The 21,245-nt window shown below is 49.8% G+C and overlaps 1 protein-coding gene across 1 annotated transcript in view; it reads right to left on the bottom strand.

Moving 5' to 3' along the window:
- Positions 1–278: 278 nt before the first annotated feature.
- EDEM2 (ER degradation enhancing alpha-mannosidase like protein 2) overlaps positions 279–21,245 on the bottom strand; it is a 217,711-nt gene continuing 196,744 nt past the window's right edge. The window contains exon 11 of the mRNA XM_078652241.1: positions 279–862. Within this exon, the coding sequence (XP_078508367.1) occupies positions 368–862 (495 nt within the window). The 3' untranslated portion in view covers positions 279–367. The remainder of the gene's footprint in view (positions 863–21,245) is intronic.

Below are 21,245 nucleotides of genomic sequence, written 5' to 3'. Positions count from 1 at the left end.
ATAGTTACGAGCTGGGCAGAATAATGGGTAATTAACACATGGAGTATGCTAAAACAAGAACTAAAGTTTCTCCATAAATTGGAATTAACTCGGCACTCCTAATGAGGACAGTGATGTACATTGTGTTTCTGCGGAGGGTGGCAATAAGCAGCAGTAGCAGAAGTTCCATTTGTGGTAACATTCGGAATTGTTACAGCTCCTTTCAATAGGTTTGCTAAGTCCTGCTTTAAGGGAAACACTGTTAAGAGGGAGAACATGGGAAGAATTTGAAAACATGCCAAGGCAGAAACACTTTTTAATTTTTATACATAATTTTAATTGGTCATTTGCCTAACTTTTGCACGCAAAGCCTCTTTACATATAGAAATCATCCACCCTGTTCCACAGTGTCCAAAAAAACCTGCCCTAGCAATGAGAGTTTGGAGTGAAAAGGTTGACCTGGGCATCTGAGTACGGTGTCCTGCCTGTTTACATCATTTGTGTAGTTGGTGTTTTCTTCCCTCCTTGCGCTGGAGTGAGAGGTGTCTTTACCATCCTTGCCCTCATCCTTTGAAAATGCCCTTTTGCTTCTATTAGAGGAATGCAACTGTCTCGTCAATTCCTCCACTTCCCCCTGCTCGTCCTTGTGTGCCGTGCAGCAGTGCAGGGCAGCAGGATCGAGGGGATGGGCTTCGGTGTTGAAGATGTACCCTCCAGCTTCAATAATGCACTCGCCGTACGGTGTCGTGACTGTGTCGAAGCTTGAACCATCATTGTGAATGAAGTTCGCTGGATCGAAGAGCAGATACAAATATTTGATTGTTTCAGCAAGAAAAAAACTTTCCATGCGATTATCCAGTCTGTGATCTCTCACATCTTTGATCTGCAACACAATAAAGGACACGGCACAATCGGATGAGGCTCAGATACGATTACACAAAAAGTAAAAAACAATACGAAATATTACTTTTGGCTCCTTGAGGGTCATTTTGAAGCGCTACAGAAAAACACACAAAACTACTTTCTCAAAGACGGATGAGGAAAATCTATTTAAAAAGCACAAGCAGCGAGAATAAATAAATCATTTTCATAACTTAATTTGTAATTCTTCAAACATATTAATATTAGCTTCTTGATCCTTCCTCATTCCCGTATTTACTAAATAAGGTGTCCATAGAGGTGTGTGGGGCCCTTGGGCAAGGGGCAGCCATTGATCAAGCCAGTAATACACAGCACACAAGTGCATTAGTATTGGGCGTGGCCACGAGCGGTCCACAGCCCTTTTTAGGCTGCAGCCTACCAGACAGCGCAGCTGTGTGGTATGTGAAAAAAATCTTGTGAAGTTTCAGAGAGTTGACCTGGGAATGCATTCTGCCCGTTGCTTGCCATTGGCTTTGTGGTTGTAACTCACGTTTTCTGGCTTTTCATTCGCTGGCTTTATTTACTTTACCATGTCTGAACTGGGGTGGCAGAGTGGGCTAAAGAACGGTGATGGATTAAACCCAGATCTGTTGACTGGGTGTGAGTGTTTGATTGGTTCAGATGCTCCGTCCATCACAACCCCCTTTTGTACCACTTTGTTCGCCATAGGTTGGCAGGGTATGCTCAGACGTGAGTCCCTTGCTCACTTTGCCACTGGAGTCAAGCAAGCCGGGCTGAAGACGGCTGAAATGCCAGAAACCGGTCCTCGGAAGCTTGTTTCCGGTCCAGGGAAGGCATGGCTTGGCAGTTCGGGCTGGACTGTTCCCATGAGGCACAGGGTCAGACTGATTTGCATATGGCCATATCTGAACTGGGGTGGCAGAGTGGGCTAAAGAACGGTGATGGATTAAACCCAGATCTGTTGACTGGGTGTGAGTGTTTGATTGGTTCAGATGCTCCGTCCATCACCACCCCCTTTTGTACCACTTTATTTACTTTAGGCTTCCCAGCTCGAGTTCGATCCTCCCCATGCCAAAACTGTGTTTACTATATTCTTCCACAAACTCATTTTCTGTAACAAATAGGCCTGTAAACCTTGTTCTTATCTCATTACATTTGATGGGCATTCAAAGACCGAGGTCAACTGTGTCTTCAAGGAAGCCTGGTGTTTATTTTGCTTTCGGCTGACTTCAAAGTGAGAGCTTTTACAGGAAAGAGGAATGCAAAGTACTTTTTCCATAGAGCCTGCTAGTGCCCTTTTTTTAGATTTTATTTTAGACATAGCCATCTCAAAAGGTATCTCGTTCTTCAGTGGCACAAAACATTTGCAGTTCACAATTGGCATTGTCAGGGTGGATGGAAGCATGAACGTTTCTAAAATCATGTTTGAAAACTATTACTTACAAAAAAAAACCTTGCTATGATTTAGGGCCTGATTGTGAGTTTGGTGGAGGGGATACTCTGTCACAAACGTGATGGATATCCCGTCCACCATATTACAATCCCCATTGTATCACATGGAATTTTAATTTGGAATACGGGATAGCCATCAAATTTGTGACGGAGTAACCCTGTCCACTAAACTAGTAATCAGTCCTTCAGTCTGATGTACTCTTAGATCAAACAGTTCTACATGAGACTTCTTCATATTTAACACATTTTTCGCAAAATGTCTTTACAAATGAAGGTGGCTCAAATGTTTAGTGTGCAGGAGACCCTTGCACTTGCTTTCTTCCACGCTGATTAACTTGTAAATAAATGCTTGCCCGTTTTCAACCGGGGGAGGGGGACTAGGGGTATGGTGCATGCAAAGGTTTGTAGGGCGCTTGCGAATGGCACTGATTGAGTCTGATGTACTAGTACTACTAAAATGAAACAGCCCTACATGTGAATGAAGTACATTTTCTGAAATTTTGCAGAGACTTTTTCGCATTTAACATGTCTGCAAAATTCCTCTTCTTTAGTGAGCCTATTTAATTTGTGAAACTGCCTAAAGAACAAAGTACAAAGTTGCATTTCAATCACTGCTTCAGCCCAACATATGGTGATCTTGGCAAATTACACTGTTTATGACCCATCACTGCCAAGCACAGGATATCCTATTTTCACAGGAAAGAGCCACCCATATTGTAACACAATGTAACAATGCTTGCGTTTCATTTTTATGTGAAAAGCACGTGCTTTATTTATGTCATCTATGGCAACTCGTTTTGTAGAGTTGGATAACTTTAAATACACTTTTTTTGAAGCTTTTGTGTGTATGTCTAGCTTCAAAATAATTAAGTATTTTGTCTGCAACCGTGCCTTTTTCAGAACACATCTATTACTGGATATAAACGATTTCCTCATTTGTCCTTGCAGGCACAAGGGTCATGATGTGCAGCAGGTGCAGTGACACAGGGCCAAAATGTTTAGGAAACCAACTGAGCACTGATTATTGCTACTAAACAAGCAGTCACAATTGCAATTACCTTGCAGGCACTAGTCTAAGACATTCTGCCCATTCTGAAAGAGAGAGCATCGATCTTACTGTGGCCAGACTATGTTGCATGATCACCAGTATTTGTTTCAGGTTTGCATCTATAACAAGTTCAGTGTTTTCAGTTGTGGCTCCGAAGTCAGTGATTTCCGCTTCACGGGGTCTGGGGGTTCTACGCAATTCAAATTGAAGCTTAGGCTGAGTTCTGTCTGTTTTACCCATTCTGGCCTCTAACAAGGCGATAGCTCCAGAGGTGCAGTCCCGGTGTAGAGTATCTCTTCAACCGGTCCTGCAAACGCACCTAACTTCAGTGTGGGCACAACGAACAGGCCACAACCCCTCCAAGGTCTACACGAATGACAGGCTGTCGAGATCATATAGTCCACACTATACTGAGTGATAGCCCGGTGAGAGGCACCCATCAAAGCACTATGTATTCGTGGTGATAGTCTTCCCCTGTGAATCTCAGTATAATAGCATGGGTGGTAGCCTGCCAAAGAGGCGATTCCCTTTTCAGTTCAGTAAAGGTGCACACCTATGGCCACACATCAATGGTTGTGGTCATTGCTAATATATTCATCCCAAGTGATGTCTATACTTCAATGGTCGCGCAAAAGTTTGGTATCCGGCGAGGTGGGAGACCGCTCCGCAGCAGAGTGCCAAGCAAATGCAACCGCAGCAGCACCACAGACTCTCTCATCAGGTGCTTGTGACCTCCAGCAATTCCATGGGGTCCATCCCTAAACGTCAGCCAAGACTAACGAGAGCGGGACCACAGGGCAGCATCAGGCTCCCCTTGTTCACCTGGCAGCCACAAGTCTACCCACATGGCCCCGGGACCCAGCAACGGTCCAACACAATGCCCATGCCCCCACTCACAACTATCCTCTGCAGTGAGGGGCCCAGAACTCCAGATCTGCAGGCCTGTTGAGAAAGCTTGCCCCCGCTGTTGTTCCCCGTAGTGCCGTAGCTGCAATCGAGGGCGTTTTTCCACCAGTCTGGGCAGGTTTTATGAGTAGGAGATAGAAGGGGTAATAACTTGATCAATTTGGCAGCAATGGGCTCCAGGATTGTTTAGGACAGAAAATCAGCTGACCGAGCTCCCTTAGTTCGCTCCCCACCTTGGAGTCAGGTAAGCTCCACCCCCAGGTATTAAGGAGTAGTTACTCTTCATCTTCTATACTAATATAATAAAGAGAGAGCCCAAACCTTTGAGGCGGGTAAGCTCAAGAACTACAGCACCAATAGGAACACCCAATACAGCATGGCAATCTACAGTATCAGCAGATGGTCATAGGCTTTACAGCAGCCCAACATATACATTAGAAGGGGAAAATAACGTTTTGTGAAAAGTAGTCCGTTGTGGGCGTGTGCGTTGTGGGATTCGGAAAAAGAGAAGCGTTCTGTGTGGGACTAGCGTTCCAATACGAGTGTGCGTGTCCTTTAGCATTGTTGTGGGCGTTGGACGTTGACGCGATGTTGTGCGTCTAAGTGGCGTAGGCGGGAGCGGCAAACACGTTCGGGGATGGAGCGAACACACACGCTCGCATATTGCAGGGGCGTAGGCTGGAGCGGCCAAACATGCTGGAGCGGCCAAACACGTTCGGGGATGGCGCGAACACCGGAAAAGCACATTCGCGGCTGGAGCGTGTTAAGGTACAGTGGCATCGGCTACAGCATGCCCGGACAACGTCGGGACGGGCTGCTAGTTTGATATATATAAACTCTCCTCCCTTCAAGTCAACAGCCAGAGCGAACTGAATGATCTAGGGCATCCCAGGCCAGGCCCAGCATCTTCTAGGTAGTCGACCAGGAACTGCCATGGACTATCAATTTTATGGTCAATTTTGTGACGTCCCCAATTAAGTTTTTCCATAACATTCAGAGCGCATAACTTATTCGCTCATTCATATATTGTATATGGGTGATTTCAAATTCTGCACTATTAGCTGTTTCAGCATACTGAAGATTATTCTCCAATCTCCCTTCGACATGTGGTCATTGCCTGCAGGATGGAGGATGGTATATCTACCCAGAGATTTGGCCATTGTTTTTGCAGGATATGGCGTTTCAAACGTCAGGACCAATGCTTCATATAGGACCCCTCCAGGTCCTCTGTCCCCTCCGTCAGGAGTGTATAGATATTGTAGATGAGACCTGTGGGGCTGGAATAAGTGGTGAATATTTTTCCCACTTTGTCAGCAACCGATTGGCTGGCAATTTGTTTATCTGGGAAAGGATCCAGTGACTCAGCTGGACGTATCTCATCCGTTTATTCTCGAAAATCCATATTCTTACCCCCTTGGACTATGTCCTGTAACATTCTATAGGCCCTCTCAGATCAGACCAAAGCAGAAGTCCTTCCTTCCTCTCTCAGGGTGAAAATCCATATTGCCTTGCAGGGGTGTAAAGAGGGATGGGAATGAGGTTACTCTGGAGGTTTTAAGTAACGAGATCCCAGTTCTCAAATATGGTTTTCAGTACTTCTGAGACATAGCAAACTGCAGACCTCACATGTTTCAGGACCCACAGTATAGCCCATGGGGCCGATCCCATTACTGCTGCATCCATATGTACCTCAGTGGTGCTCCGTTTCGTAGAGGGATCAGTCGAAGAATAATTGGAGTTGGGCTGCTTGGTAATATTTCTGTCGACAAAAAAAAGGGGGGGGAGAGAGGACGTGGGCTGGGGCCACCCTCCAAACAGAATTATATATAGGAATAAAGGACCCAGCCTTATTAAAGCAAGGGGAGTCTTGTCCCTTCACCTGAGAAAAACCTTAGGTTTTTCGTAAAACCCTCATCCACCAGGGTTACCCCTTGGTGGCATGCTTCATCATAGGGTCCTTCTCGTTCCGCTATGGAACAGGGCGTGCTGCGACCAAACGGATTACGCGGGAGCACTGATTTTACAGACTATGAGAGACAGATGTATCTGCTGTGGAGGAGTGAAATAAAAAGGAAGCATATTTAAAATTACCTGGCTAGTGGGTAAAGGTGCTTTATTCTGACCCCTAGTCGGCAAGGTTAAAAAAAGGGAAAAGAATGAGGTCACTGGGAATTAATATTCTCACACCCTACTGGTCGATATGTTTCTAGCCAATCACTCTCGGCTATTCTTCAGGACCTAGTATAGTTATGAAACAGAACTAGTTCCACTCCTAAATTGTATCTACTAAATACAACTCTTAAAGACACAAGTGCAACAACTGCACATGCACGCACAGGTGTACAATGATTCCATACCACCTCTAAAAAACCTCATTGTTACTACCGCTCAGGAACCGCAACAATTAGGTATTTCAGAGGGATCCGGCTGAGATAAGTGCATTACTAGAGGCTTGATTCCCCGCCGGTGAAACCATGAAGTGCAGGCTTCTTTAATTACATATCAATTACATTAAAGGCTCAGGTGGCATGGAATCATGGTGTTCTATAGAGTACCGAACATGAAGATAACTTAAGGCCTAACACCTTTCTTCTAGAGGTGCTGATCAGTTGTGTAAGCAAAGCACAGCTTAATTGCACTGTCAGCAGGTTGCTGTAATCAAAAGACTTTAATTTTGGGGATAGAAACCAGCCCCTTACTTGGCATCTGTTTTTATCAGATTAATAGATGGATAAAGGAGCACATGCTTCCTATTGTTTGGAAGACTGGCGCTGGGTGGACTGTACCCAGCGGCACAAACCTTGGTCCATCCCTCCTATCCCCGAACGGTCCTCCGCAGCCTCCCTCCGTGCTCTGAAACCAGGGTAGCAGACCCGGCTGCTGCTGCTGCACCGCACAGCATAGAACGAGCTTTCACTTGCGCCCACTGTTGCTTTATGTGCAGAAACACATCCATCACACTAAACCACCCACACATCACACACTTTACACAACCACCACACCTGCTAGCAAACATTGAAACCTATTATGCATGTTCCTCCACACTCACTCACTCAGCAAATACAACACAGGAATCTAGGATTTCTTGATCAATGAAGCTCTGGACATCCTCCGAATCAGGGAAACATGGCTGATCACTGAGTCCGCACCCGACATTGCTACGCTAGTCCCAGAAGCATAGAAGATTGTATGACAGAATCGCCAACACAAACCAGAAGGAGGATTGGCAATGATCCTTGACTGAAGAAAAACAGTGGCCCTCACCCTGCTCGTCTTTAGCATGTTTTATCTTCTATTTTGGAAATGTTCCTCTATATTGTAACTCATGGTTCCCACAGCCAAAGTTAGCCTTATGTACTGGAAACTGAGACTAGATAGTGACCCCCTAGGGAATTACTAAAATAACTGGTAACCAGTAGTACCACAATGCAGTGGTGTTCTATAGAGTACTGAGCATGAAGAAGACTTAAGACTTAAGCGCCTCTCTTCTAGAGGCGATGATAAGTTGTGTAAGCAAAGCACATCTCACTTGCACTGTCAACAGGGTTAACACAAGGACTTTGATTTCAGGGATACAAACCAGCCCTGCCTTGGCATCTGTTTTATCAGGTTAACGGATGGATAAAGGAACAAATGCTTCCTCTTTTTTAGAAGACCATGGCGCTGGGTGGACTGTACCCACCGGCACGAACTCTGGTCCATCCTCCACTCCTCTCCCCGCCCACCCCAACAGTCCTCTGCAGCCTCCTTCAGGGCTCTCAAACCGGGACGGATGTCCCCGACTGCTGCTGCTGCTGCGCCGCACAACATACAATGGGCTTTCACTTCCACCCACTGTCGCTTCATGTGCAGGAACACATCCATCACACCAACACCTCCCACACATCACACACTTTACACAACCCCCATGCCTGCTAGCAAACACAGAAAGCTAATATGCATGCTCCTCAACACCCACTCACTCTGCAAGTACACCACAGAGGTCTGGGACATCCTGATCAACAAAACCCTGGACATCCTCTGCCTCAGTGAAACATTGCTAACCACTGAGTCAGCACCCAACATCGCTGCAGCAGTCCCGGAAGCATAGAAGATCGCGGGGCGTGGCTTGGTGCGCGGCAAGATGGCTGCGATGTAGAGCAGCTCTGCTGGCAGACGCCAAATATCCTTTACTATCCTGACTCCCAAGCAGCCATCGGAGGTCACACAGTGGCGGATATGAATCCCAGCACCGTGGGGAACAAGTAACTTGCTGGAGGAGGTGTTCCTGGTTGTCAAGCGCCTATGCTGAATGGAGGGCCGGCTAGGCAGCGGTATAAAAAAATGGCGGTGAGGATCGCGACCCTCTGCCGCTGAGCCCAGGGGCCCACGTGGAGACATCCCTGATTGTCTGAACACAGCGGCTGGAGCAACAGAAGAAAGAAAAGGTCGTTGCCTCTGTGGATGAGTTGGTGCGGGCAGCTGATGGCGAAGGAGCGTAGCGTACACCGGCGACAGCCATTACAGGCAGAAGGCAAGCGGTTGACACTGCGACCTTCCCCGAGAACGCTGAGGGTTGCAGCGTTCGTCGCGCCCAGCCCCAGGGTAAAGTGTGGAAGCTTGTAGTAGGAGCCAGCTTGAACTCTATTTCACAGCAACGACGGGTGCGAAGATCCCGTATGTCTCAGACGTAGCCCGCTGAAGACGCGCCGGCCCGCCGGAGCAGGTCAAAATTTTTGGCGCCCTGTGGGACTATTGTGCTGGGCGCTGCGGAGGAAACCGACATCTATCGCCGCTGGCCTGTGGCGGATCCCCCCATATGACGGACACAATGTGAGCCTGACTGTGCCTCCAATATTTGTGCTGTTGGATGACCCCCCTCATTGGGGCCTCCCCTGGGTGATGCCATTTGCTGAGGGGAGGCGCAGACTCACCTTTTTGACTCTTAAACCTGCTGGTTCTGCGGGACGCTGCGGTGGGTGCATCTGGATTTAGAGCGCCGCAGTTTGACTCCTGACGTAGTGGTGTGGGCAAGGAGGATTGGAGATGCTGAGGACATTGAGTTCTCCGCTACCACCGCATGCTTAAGCTGTAAGGTCCACTGTCGAACTGAGGGCACTGCTTAGACTTTGGTTCTTTCACCCTCTCCCCAGCCCGCTTTTCAATTGGTGCTTTGACTGCCCACCAGGACTACCCCATCGCATAGCTCAGGCTCCTCCTGCAGATCCGGAGTTGTAGCGGGGTGCGTGGTGGGGGAGATACTGGGGCCATCTTTGAAATCGCAGTACCATTGGGACTGTCCTGGCTGCAGCGCTTCAGCTGGTGAGTGAACCATCGATGGACACTGGGGCCTGCTCCCTCATTGCTATTCCTTCCCCCAGATCATAGTTGGTGGTGGGGAGATCAATCCCACATTTTGCTCCAGTTTCGGGCTGATCACCACGGGGGACACTATTTGCGCGCTACTGAAGGTGTGGGCGCTGACCTACCGTGTCCAACATGGGGAAACCTGACAAGTCACAGCCTCGGCTCACCTTCGAGCAGAAGAAGCCTGGCAGGTCTGGCCGTGGAGCCACTTCAGATTCGGAACTAGATACTCTTGCGGAACCCACTTCAAATATGGAAAATACACTGTTAGCAATACATACTAGTCTTCAATCTGTAGATGTAAAAATGTAAACCCTTAACACCCGCATGGAGCATATGTCCACCAAGTTAGATAACCAAGCCATCAGAAAAGACGAAGCTGAACAGCGCATATCGACTACAGAGGATAGTCTACAGCAGATATCGTCTAAGGTGATGAATATTGACACGGTTCTTGCAGTGATCCAGGCCAAGATCGAGGAGCTTGAAGCCCGTTCCCGGCATAACAATCTGCGCATTACGGGCCTACCCACATCAACAAACGTTGGCCGCCTGGAAACCTATGTAGAGAACATGCTCCGAGATATCTGTGGTCTTGAGAATCTGTTGCAACTCTTAATTGTGGAGAGGGCCCACCAGTCCTTATCGAATCGACTGCCGTCTGGGGCTCCACCCGGCCGATCATTGCGCGGTTGCTCAATTTCAGAGACAGGGATTGGGTCCTTCGAATTTCTCGACAGAAGGGCACTGTCACCTACCAGGGCAACACATTGGCCTTTTCCCCCCAACTTCACGGCCGCTGTTCAAGCTGCTAGAAAGGAATATCAGACAGTGAAAAAGATATTGATTGCGGAGAAGGTCCTATATGCCATGTTATACCCTGCACGCCTACGTATTGGGACGGACGATAGGGCCAAGATATTTATCAATCCTTAGCAGGCTCTGGACTTTGCTAAATCACTCAGCCGCAAGAAAACACCTGTTCAGGACCACTCTGAAGACGACAGCTAAGATGTACTGTTCACTATACTGTGTGTTGTTACATGCTGATTCCTTGTTAATGGTGCTATGATTCTTTTTTGTTTGACATGATATTTGCAGTGACTTCCTACCTGGCTTCGGGCTGTTATTTCGATCACAAACTGGGTTACTCTTCAACTGCCTGTTGTATTTGGAACGCCTCTTTTTCTTTTAGTTGGTTTGGAACTGCCACTCTGATTGTGTAATGTTAATCACTGATGGCAATGTAAGGGGGGGGGGGGGGTGTAAACTGTTCTTGCTGTCGGCCACCTCCCTTATCATCTGGGGAGTGAGTAGCGCCACAGCGTTCCTCATTGGGTGTACCCCGCACCGTATTGGAGCTATGTTTTATTTAATTGGGGTATGTGTTTTGTTACGCCATGTCTTTTGCACGTTGGGTTTGCTGAAGTGGGTGGGGGGACGGACAGCTGAAACTATGGGTTTGTTTAATGTATTTGCTCGTATTTACGAATGGACATGCTTTGACACTCACTTTTGTGGTTGGATAGAGGATATGCATTTTTTTTTCACTCTAAATGGCGATTGTAAGTGACAAGGTTACATGTTTCACTTGGAATGTGCGAGGGCTTAACTCTCCTAAGAAAATCAGACAGATTTTTGCCTATCTAGACAGGCATGAAATTCAAATCGCACTTGGGTGTAACCTTGCTGACTATTGTGGACATGTATGGTCCTATCGCTGACGAACTTGAGTGTTTCACCAGAATGTTTAATGTACTACGGGAGTGGCCGGAAGCAGAGTTGTTATGGTGTGGGGACCTCAATACGTATTTAGATCCAGGAAAGGATAAATCCAGGCAGCAGGGTGGGTGGACCCCTAGAGTGGCTAAAGGAATAAGAGACACGCTGTTCAAATTTGAGTTGGTGGATGTATGGCGGCTTAGACACTGGGAGGAGCGGGAGGGTACGCATGTTACACCAGCGCATTGCAGTTGGTCCAGATTAGACTATTGTTTGCGGAGTGAAAGGGTCACTACCTGGATTACGGAGATAGACTTTCTAGCCCGTTTATCTGGAGGTTTAGGTTGGAGGCCTTGCTGGAGCCTGTATATGCCGACACTATCAGGAAAGAAATTGGCCACTATTTCGATGTTAATGTGGCCACGGTAGACAGTGCAGCAACCTTGTGGGAGGCCTTTAAGGTTACTTGGTTTGTATAGGCACTACGGCGGGTATTTTAAAAGATTTTAGAGGGCAACTTACAAAAACTGAGCAGGAGTTATCGCGCCTTGAGCGAAAATATGCCACAGCCCCTTGCACAAAAACACTGGCGCAAATTCATAAACTTATCCTGAACTATAATGACCTGGCTGAAACTGAAACGAGATATCTCGCCAGACGACACTGCAAGGGCCTATGGAGAGGGGGAGGCCGGGTCGTAACATTGCCGCTAAGCTTAGGTTTCGCTCAGAACACCAACACATCGCAAGATTATTAGATGAGAAAGGTGAGGAGCACTATGCATCCCAGGCCATAGCTGAACAATTTTGTGTATGTTACGCTGATATGTATACCTCACGTGGGACCGGGGAGCAGCGGAGTTCGCTAACTATCTGTGGGACATCGCCTGCACATGGCTCGCAGACGGCCATCGTGACTACCTCAGTCAGCCGATAGAAGCATCAGACATACCAACGGCAATCTACTCTCTGCCAAATAAGAAGGCTCCAGGGCCAGAAGGCCTCTCGGCTGAATTCTATGAGGAATATGCTGAACTCCTGACTCCTTACTTATTAAAGGTGTATGGTGAGGCATATGAGTCTGGTAGCTTGCCCCAGGCACTTTGACAGGCAATGATCATTACCCTTCTTAAAAAATATAAATTGCCTACTGCATGCGATTCCTATCGACCCCTTTCCTTACTCAACTTGGACATGAAAATATTGGCTAAAATACTCGCCACGCGACTTTAGCCCCTGATGACATGTCTGGTGTTACCAGATCAATCTGATTTTATACCCGAGCGCTCCACGTCCCATAATTATTGCACAATTATTTCAAAGTTTCACGTGCTGGATCCCACATTACATGCTGCGGCTGTGCTGTTGGATGCTGCGAAAGTATTCAACTCCATCGAGTGGGGATACATGTTTGGGATCTTGCAGATTATGGGGGTTCCTGTGGTTTTTATAAATTGGATATGACTCCTATATACTGACCCATCGGCGAGAGTGCGTATCGGGGGCCATACTTCAGAACCATTTACCATAGAACGAGGCACCAGACATGGCTGCCCCTTGTCGCCCTTGCAATTCGCTGTAGTGCTGGAGCCCGTAGCATATATTATCCATCAACGACATAGGGAAACAGCTCTGAACTTACCGCCCTGTCGGTATATCGTTGTATACCGACCACATTGTCCTGTTCATAAGGGAACCTCAACAATATTTGGCTCAAGTGCTCCGGGAATACATTCGGTTCTGCCTATTTTTGGGTTTGACTATCAACTGGGGGAAGCCTGTGATAATTCCGCTAACAGCAGTGACTACGCCTCCGAATATGGAGGACCCGCTGATATGGTCTACTGACCAGGTGAAATATCTGGGGGTGTGGGTACATCGAGATCCAGAGATGTTTGTGCAAGATAATTATGGGAGGGCCTGGGGGTCTCTGGAGCAGAAGGTCAAAAGATGGATGACACTGCCCCTATCACTGGCGGACCGTATCGCCGTCATCAAAATGATAATTCTGCCTCGTTTTTTATATCTTTTTAGCAACATCCTTATTAAACTCACTGTTCACTTTTTTGCCACTATTCGCTTTCTTTTGTTGAAATTGATTCGGGGCGGTAAACCAGCCTGGGTCAGCTGGAGCACATTGACCCTAGAGTATGTCAAAGGGGGGGGTTCTGTGCCCCAGATTTCCACATCTATTATCTATGCGCGCAGGCACAATATGCATACTATTGGTTTAGGCCGCCTGCTTTCACACCGCACATAGCAGTGGAGGATGGGGACGCGCACCCTATTCCGCTTTCTGACATTATCACTCAGTCGAGAAGGGGCACACCACGACAAAAAATTAATTCAATTAACACCACCTTTGCTCTGTGGCAGGCCATTGGGAAACTAACGGACAAACTTCCACTCTATGCACCTGCGCTGCCGCTGGCTCATCATGCAAAACACACAAGATGATGGACGGAATGTTGCACAATGGCAAAACATTCACCCCCAGTCACAATTCTGGGTTTAATCCATCGTTATTTTGCTCACCAAGCCACCCCAGTTCAGACATGGCCATATGCAAATCAGTCTTGACCCTGTGCCTCATGGGAACAGTCCAGCCCGAACTGCCAAGCCATGTCTTCCCTGGACCGGAATCAAGCATCCTAGGACCGGTTTCTGGCTATCAGCCGTCTTCAGCCAGGATAGCTTGACTCCAGTGGCGTAGTGAGCACTGGACCCACGTCTGGGCATACCCTTCCCACATAGGGTGAACAGCAAAACACACAAGATGAACGGAATGTTGCACAATGGCAAAAAATTCACCCCCAATCACAGATCTGGGTTTAATCCATCGTTATTTTGCTCACCAGGCCACCCCAGTTCAGACATGGCCATATACAAATCAGTCTTGACCCTGTGCCTCATGGGAACAGTTCAGCCTGAACTGCCAAGTCATGTCTTCCTTGGACCGGAATCAAGCATCCTAGGACCGGTATCTGGCTATCAGCCGTCTTCAGCCAGGATAGCTTGACTCCAGTGGCGTAGTGAGCACGGGACCCACGTCTGGGCATACCCTTCCCACATATGGTGAACAGCAAAACACACAAGATGATGGACGGAATGTTGCACAATGGCAAAAAATTCACCCCCAGTCACAGATCTGGGTTTAATCCATCGTTATTTTGCACACCAAGCCATCATGCGGTGCTCTCGGTGATGCAGGAAATGGGTCAGATGAGGTCATTGAGGGAGGTGGGCATTGATGTCTTGCATGACATCTACCCGGAGGGGAGTTATATTACACCAGAAGAGCTTCAAAATGTCTCCAATCCCACTATGCCTTTTAACTTCACGCTTCACAGACTCAAGCTTGCTGTGAAAGCACATTATCCCTTGTTCCCCACTGAACCTCCTGCTCTACAATCTCTGCAATTGCTCTTAGTTGCACCCTTATGTCGCAAATTAGTAAGAACCTATATAGAGCAGTGCGGAAAAAGAAAGTCACAGTTCGTGACAAAAGTCTAGCTGGTTGGAATGACAGACTTCTACCCCCGCTTACATTGCCGGAATGGGAGCACATATGCAAGCTGACGGGCTCCCTCTCTCCCAACGGCAATTTAAGAATTATTCACTTCAAATATATCCACCAAGTTTATCATACTCCTCTAAAATTGCACAGATTGGGAGCGTGGCCAAGATGGCGGCGTGGTAGGAAGTGAACTACGGAGCTCCTTCCCGCCGGTCACCACCTTTAGCATCTACTAGCTTCTAAGAGGGCCGGAGAGGACAGAAATCGACGGGTGCCCGCTGTCTGTGCTGCCGGGAGCGGCCTACTCCGTGACGGACGCCGGGTGGCGGAGGCCTCGAGACAGGGGAGACCCGTACCGGGGTCTGCCGAGGCCAGCCTCTGCTCGGCGAGGGGGCGGTAAAGAAGGGTGCCCTCCGCCGCAGTCCACACTGGTGTCCCCATCCTGAATCCCTGGAGGCCGAAGCTGTTGGTGGCGAGCAGTTGTCCCGGGCCGCGTGAGGCCCACAGTACACCCGACGCCCACCAGAGCCACAAAGGACTTGCTGCGGCGGGCTGAGGCGGTGGTGAGTCTCCCCCTCGCATAACCCAGCCACGGCGTTGCTGATCTTCTACTGCCGCAGCTGCAGTCGGTGAGAGGACTGGTTGGAGCTGCCGATCCTATCCCGGGAGCGGGGTCTGGGCGTTGCCTGGTCGAATCTACTGGTGGAGAACTATGTGGGGCTGTTCATAGGGTTCACCCGGAGCTGCTGCCTCTGCAGCTGCCCCTAGGAAGATAGCGTCGCCAGCAGGTTGCACCGCTCTGTGATCAACTCCTGCCGCCCATTAGAGACTGCCGGGGGCCGCAGCCGTGAGAGAGGCGCTGTGGTGCGGGCGGTCTGTGGGCCTTGCCCCTGAGAGCTGGACTGACACAGGACCTGAAGGGTAAGGAGTCGCCGATTGCGGCGCAACGTGGCAGTGTCGCGGGTCTGGGGCAAGGCAGCATTGGTGGACTTCAACAGGGACGACTAGAAGTGGCCCCCATCAGCAGCACATCCTAGAGGGGCTCACGCACGCTTTCACCGATCGTGCACTGACTTCCGGGCCTCCTTGAGAGACCGGGAGTGGTCATCCTTGATTGTGCGGCTCCCTGGGAGCCTGAGGAAACGCCTGCACCGGCCTAGAGACTCTGAATAGACTAGGGTCCCTGCGAGGCCCGTATCCCACCCGGTTTGTGACTTCCCGGGGCACTCCGCAGCGGTGGTGGTGCAGGAGTGCAGCTCTGTTGACTCAGGACGCAACCTGGAATGGCGGCCAGGAGCCGATCAGGTGGCCGTGTAAGCAGATGGGCAAGTGTTGGCGTGCCAGGTGGACAGTGTAGTGATATGGCGGCTCCTGGGGCATATCGGAGCGGGTACGTGCCCTCCTTTGCAGCAACGCTAGTTTTTTGGGTCTGGCTGGCTACAGGAGAACCCTCGCAGCTCGTCAAGTCGCACTCTACATCCCCTGTGGATCCCCCATAATTTGAGGCAAGCGCCAGTGGGTGTGGGCCCTTCGTCCTGAGCTCAAGCAGCGACGCCCTATCTAAGCACTTGTGGGGTGCCCAGGAGAAGCAGGAATGTGCGGCCTTCCCCAGAGCACAGCTGGAATTGGCGTCTGGTGATCGCTGCTGTACGGTGAGGTGGGTGACAGCGATACCCTGACATTGACTCCATACCGAGGGCCTCACGACTATGTCCTCGGCTAGGACGAGGAAACAGAAGTCCTTAAAAGACCTCTTTGGAAGAGCTCACTCCATTTCTGACTAACCGGCCGCATCATACCAGATGGCGACTCCTCAGGCCCGGTCCGACGTCAGAGACAAACTCATTACCAAAACGTTCCTGGAGTCGCTCTTTAACACTCTCAGGTCCGACATACAATCTGTGAAAACTGAACTGACCGCCGAGATGCGGGAAATCGCAGGGATGTGGATAGCGTAGGGGAGCGGTTCGCAACCTTGGAGGACAAGAGGTACAATGTGACAGAAGTGACCATGCTCCAGCAAGAGATGCTCCGACTGCAGGATCAGCACCTAGATATTCAAACACATCTGGAGGACTTGGAAAACAGGTTACGCCGGCACAACATCAGGATTCAGGGAGTGAAGACATCGGATGACACCAAGGACCTCTTTGCCTTCACGGAAGGTCTCTTCCGCCACATCCTGGCAGCTCCTGCTGACACTAACATTATCATAGACAGGGCGCACAGGGTTGGCCCACCTCGTGCACCCAACGCCCCACCAGCGGGCATCCTTGTTTGTCTGCAGGACTTCAAAACCAAGGAAGCTATACTCATGAAAGCAAGGTCCCTTCACCCCATGTCCTATCAAGGACACTCTGCTGTACTTTACCAGGACCTGGCCCTGATCACATTGCAGCGCCGAAGACAGTTCCGCCCAGTGACGGAGCACCTTAGGCAACAAAACATTACGTACTCCTGGAGGCACCCGTTCCGCCTCATTTTGTACTCCCTCGTAGACACTTGCCAACTGTTAGGCCTGTCGGTGCCCAATGAGGAGGATAAACGACAGGACGATGAATCAGGACCGGAGACTTCGCCTTCAGGGTGGCAGCGACCCAGACGACGACGACGATTCCAAAAACCAACCAAGCAGGATATAGCGAAAGGCCAGTAAGAAGCTCTCACCTCTGCTGCGGACGCTCTGGCTGGGCCGAGCCCCAATGCGGAATAAACACTCGAAACCTATCCGTCCCTGATGGTGGCTCTCTGCCTTCTGGTGGGTGGCGGGGGGACCCGGACCTCCCCCCTTGCCCACACCACGAGCCCCGCCTCGACGACTTCCCGGCTACTCCGGTAGGGCGGACAATTTTTCCAGAACTTGGTTTTCCTACATAGACTGGGTTTTTCGTTCTTAGTTGGTACTCTTGACTTGTTCACAGTTTTTTTTTTTTGTTTGGGTTCCTGTGTCCACCTTCCCCAGCTGCCTTTTCGAGATGCTCCCCCTCACAATCTGACGGTTAGCCCCCTTGCTTCTTGCTACACACTATGACCAACTGCACACATAGCCTCAGAGCTCCATCGAGTCTCTTTGATGCAGTATGATTCCCTCAAGGTCCTCATCCTTAATGTGAGGGGTTTGAACAACCCAATTAAGCGCAGGGCGGTGTTAAATTATTTATAACAGTCCAGGGTGGACATCTGCCTTCTTCAAGAGACTCACCTTCTCTCTAAAGACCACCATAGACTGATGTCCAAGTTCTTCCCTACGCAACTATTTTCCTCTAGCACCTCGAAGTCAGCAAGGGTAGCCATACTTGTCTCCCGTTCGTTCACCGGTAGAGTCGTGCATAAGGAGGTGGAGATTAAGGGCTGTCTACTCACGTAACAGTTTCTGCTAGGGGGTGTGACATTTGTTGTTGGGTCTGTATACACGCCCAATGAAGGGCAGGTCAAGTTTCTCCTTACCGCCCTCCGCAAGGCTGCAGCTTCAGACCGACACTTGTTGCTGGGGGGAGACCTTAACATTATTTTTGATAATGTCCTAGATCGGTCCTGCCAGAGGACAACGCAAGTAGGCGTGCTTCCACGCGCAGGGTAGACACACCTCCGTGATCTGGGGATTTCAGACCTTTGGCGACATTTCCACTCACGCACTCATAGTTACACCTTCTATTCAGGGGCCCACAAGACATACGCGCGCCTAGACTATTTCCTCAGCACCACTTCCTTCCAGGCTTATGCAATAGACACTGAAATTCTGACGGCCTCACTCTCAGATCATTCCCCGGTCCTGGCCACCTTCTAGCTGCCGCGCTCCTCCCGACCCCATAGACATTGGCGGCTGCGCGACACCCTATTGCACCGATCCACAGTGATTGAGCAAATTCGGGGGGCTATCACTAACTTTCTTACCCTTAATGCTAATACAGACACCTCGCCGGCGACCCAATGGATGGCACTAAAGATAGTCATAAGGGGGGAATTCATAGCTATATCTTCCGCTCAGAATCAGGAGAGGAGTCGTAGGAGGGCAGAACTCACCCAGAGGGTCTCAGAACTCGATCAACTGCACCACAGAACGGGGGCTTCCCGTGCTTGGCGGCAGCTGTGTATTGAAAGGAAACAACTCGCAGCCTTAGATCAGGACAGAGCTGAATATGCAGCTCTTCGACTCCGACACTCCTATTATACCCGGGGGGACAGGTGTGGTCGCCTCCTTGCCAACAAGCTACGCGAAGCCCGACAGCGCCAAGGAGTGCAGACTATTCGTAAGTCCGGGGGTGAGTCTATTTCTGAAGACGCGGCTATAGCTGAGGTGTTCCGAGACTTTTACGCGGACCTCTACACTTGAGACCCCTTAGATGCTCAACATAGTGCTGAGTATATAGCTATGGCTCACATGCCCTCCCTGTCCCAGTCACAGACTGACTACCTAGACAGAACTATACAGACAGAGGAGCTTATCTTGGCAATCTCTCGTCTCAAATTATGTAAATCCCCCGGCCCGGATGGTTATACGGCCTTCTATAAGTCATTCTGCACTCAATTGGCACCCATCCTAACGAGCCTCTTCAACACCTTTGAGCAAACAGTCACTATTCCAGGGGACATGTTGGAGGCGGCGGTAGTTGTTATCCCGAAGCCAGGGAAAGACAAGACAGCATGCAGCACATATAGGCCTATATCTCCACTAAATGTAGATATTAAATTGTACATTAGTATCCTAGCGGCCCGCCTGGCGCCATACATGGCCCAATTAGTCGAGCCTGATAAAGCCGGTTTTATTCCACAGAGGCAGACTAGCGACAACACCAAATGCATTCTGCATCTGATAGAAAAAGCATCCCGTACCCAAGGCGAGTATATGCTCCTGGCCATTGATACAGAAAAGGCCTTCGATAGGGTGCATTGGCCCTATCTAGAAATGGTTCTGCAGGCAGCTGGTTTTGGTGATAACTTTCGAACTCGAATCTTGAACTGCTACCCCTCTCCCATGGCGACGGTCCGCGTCAACGGCCACACATCTTCTCACTTTCCCATCGGAAGGGGCACAAGGCAGGGGTGCCCTCTTTCACCTCTCCTCTTTGCGCTCTACATGGAACCTCTGGCGCTTCAAGTTCAAAGGGACCCTCTTATCACCAGGATTAAATTTGGGGGAGACATCCACACCATTAGTCTCTATGCAGACGACATCTTGCTATCCTTATCAGAACTGGTCACAGCCCTGTGTGCCCTCTTTATTGAGCTTGACAGCTTCGCGCGAGGATCGGGGTTTAAAATCAACATGGACAAATCCATGGCTCTTGACCTCTCTCTATCCCCGCACACCCTCGCCTCTCTCCAGGAGGAACATCCGGTGCAATGGGCAACTGCCGCGATCCACTACTTAGGTATTCAATTAGCACCCACTATTCAGGCTCCTGCTGACATCAACTACTCCTCTCTTCGCACTCACATACGCACAGAATTAAAAAGGTGGAAACACCCGACTACCTGCATACAACCCGGCCCTTTTGTGCCTACAATCATCGGAACTAGTCTTGTTGACTGTCTGGACACTCCGCGCCCGGCCATTTTCACCAGGTCGCAGGGACCCCTCCGGGGTCCCTTTTCCAAAATGGCCACCGGACAGCCTCTTGAGAAGCGCAAGACTAAGGCACCTCTCCGCGGTGGCCAAAATCAGACTAACATCATGGATCACTACTCGCAGGTCAAGGGGTCGCCCAGCACTGCTGGCCGTGCTTCGGATCACCCTAAGAACCTCTTTCCAGCGTCTTCGGACCCGTCCTTGCAGGACGTCATGGGAGCCATAGCCAACATGCAGGCCTCTATGGGACAGCATTACGAGGCCTTAGCCTCCAAGATCGACACGGTGGCCGTTGACATTACGCTGATTAGAGCGGATCTGTCGAAGACCAATGAAAGGGTCGAGTCATTGGGCTTGAAGACTTCTAGTCTTATTGCGGATGTCACAGAGGCCCAGACTGAGATCGGCAATCTGCGTTCCTCGCATGACCCACTGGCTCGTCGTCTCGAGGACTACGAAAACAGGGCCCGTCGTAACAATGTGCGCCTTATTGGTGTCCCGGAGAATCCCGAGGCTATGGGGGTTGACCTCTTGGTGGAGGTCTTGATTGCCAACTATCTTTCTCCCGCTGGACTCAGCAAGTTCTTTGCGGTTGAGCGCCCTCATCGTGTCCCCGGCGGGAAGGTTAAGCCGGGTGCTCCCCCGAGGCCCATTATTGCCAGGTTGTTTCACTTTAGGGACCGGGACGCTGTCCTACAGGCCTCACGGGACAAGGGCCCAGTGAACTTTGAAAATGCCTCAGTTTCCTTTTATCCCGACTTTTCGCCGCTTGTCCAGAAACAGAGACGTGGATTTCAGGGAGTTAAAAAGCGATTACGAGACTTG

This window comes from Lissotriton helveticus, chromosome 7 (assembly GCF_964261635.1).
Source record: "Lissotriton helveticus chromosome 7, aLisHel1.1, whole genome shotgun sequence".
In the NCBI taxonomy this organism is placed as follows: domain Eukaryota; kingdom Metazoa; phylum Chordata; class Amphibia; order Caudata; family Salamandridae; genus Lissotriton; species Lissotriton helveticus.
Note: the sequence above shows the minus strand (reverse complement) of the source record. Positions and strands in the feature narration are given on the sequence as shown.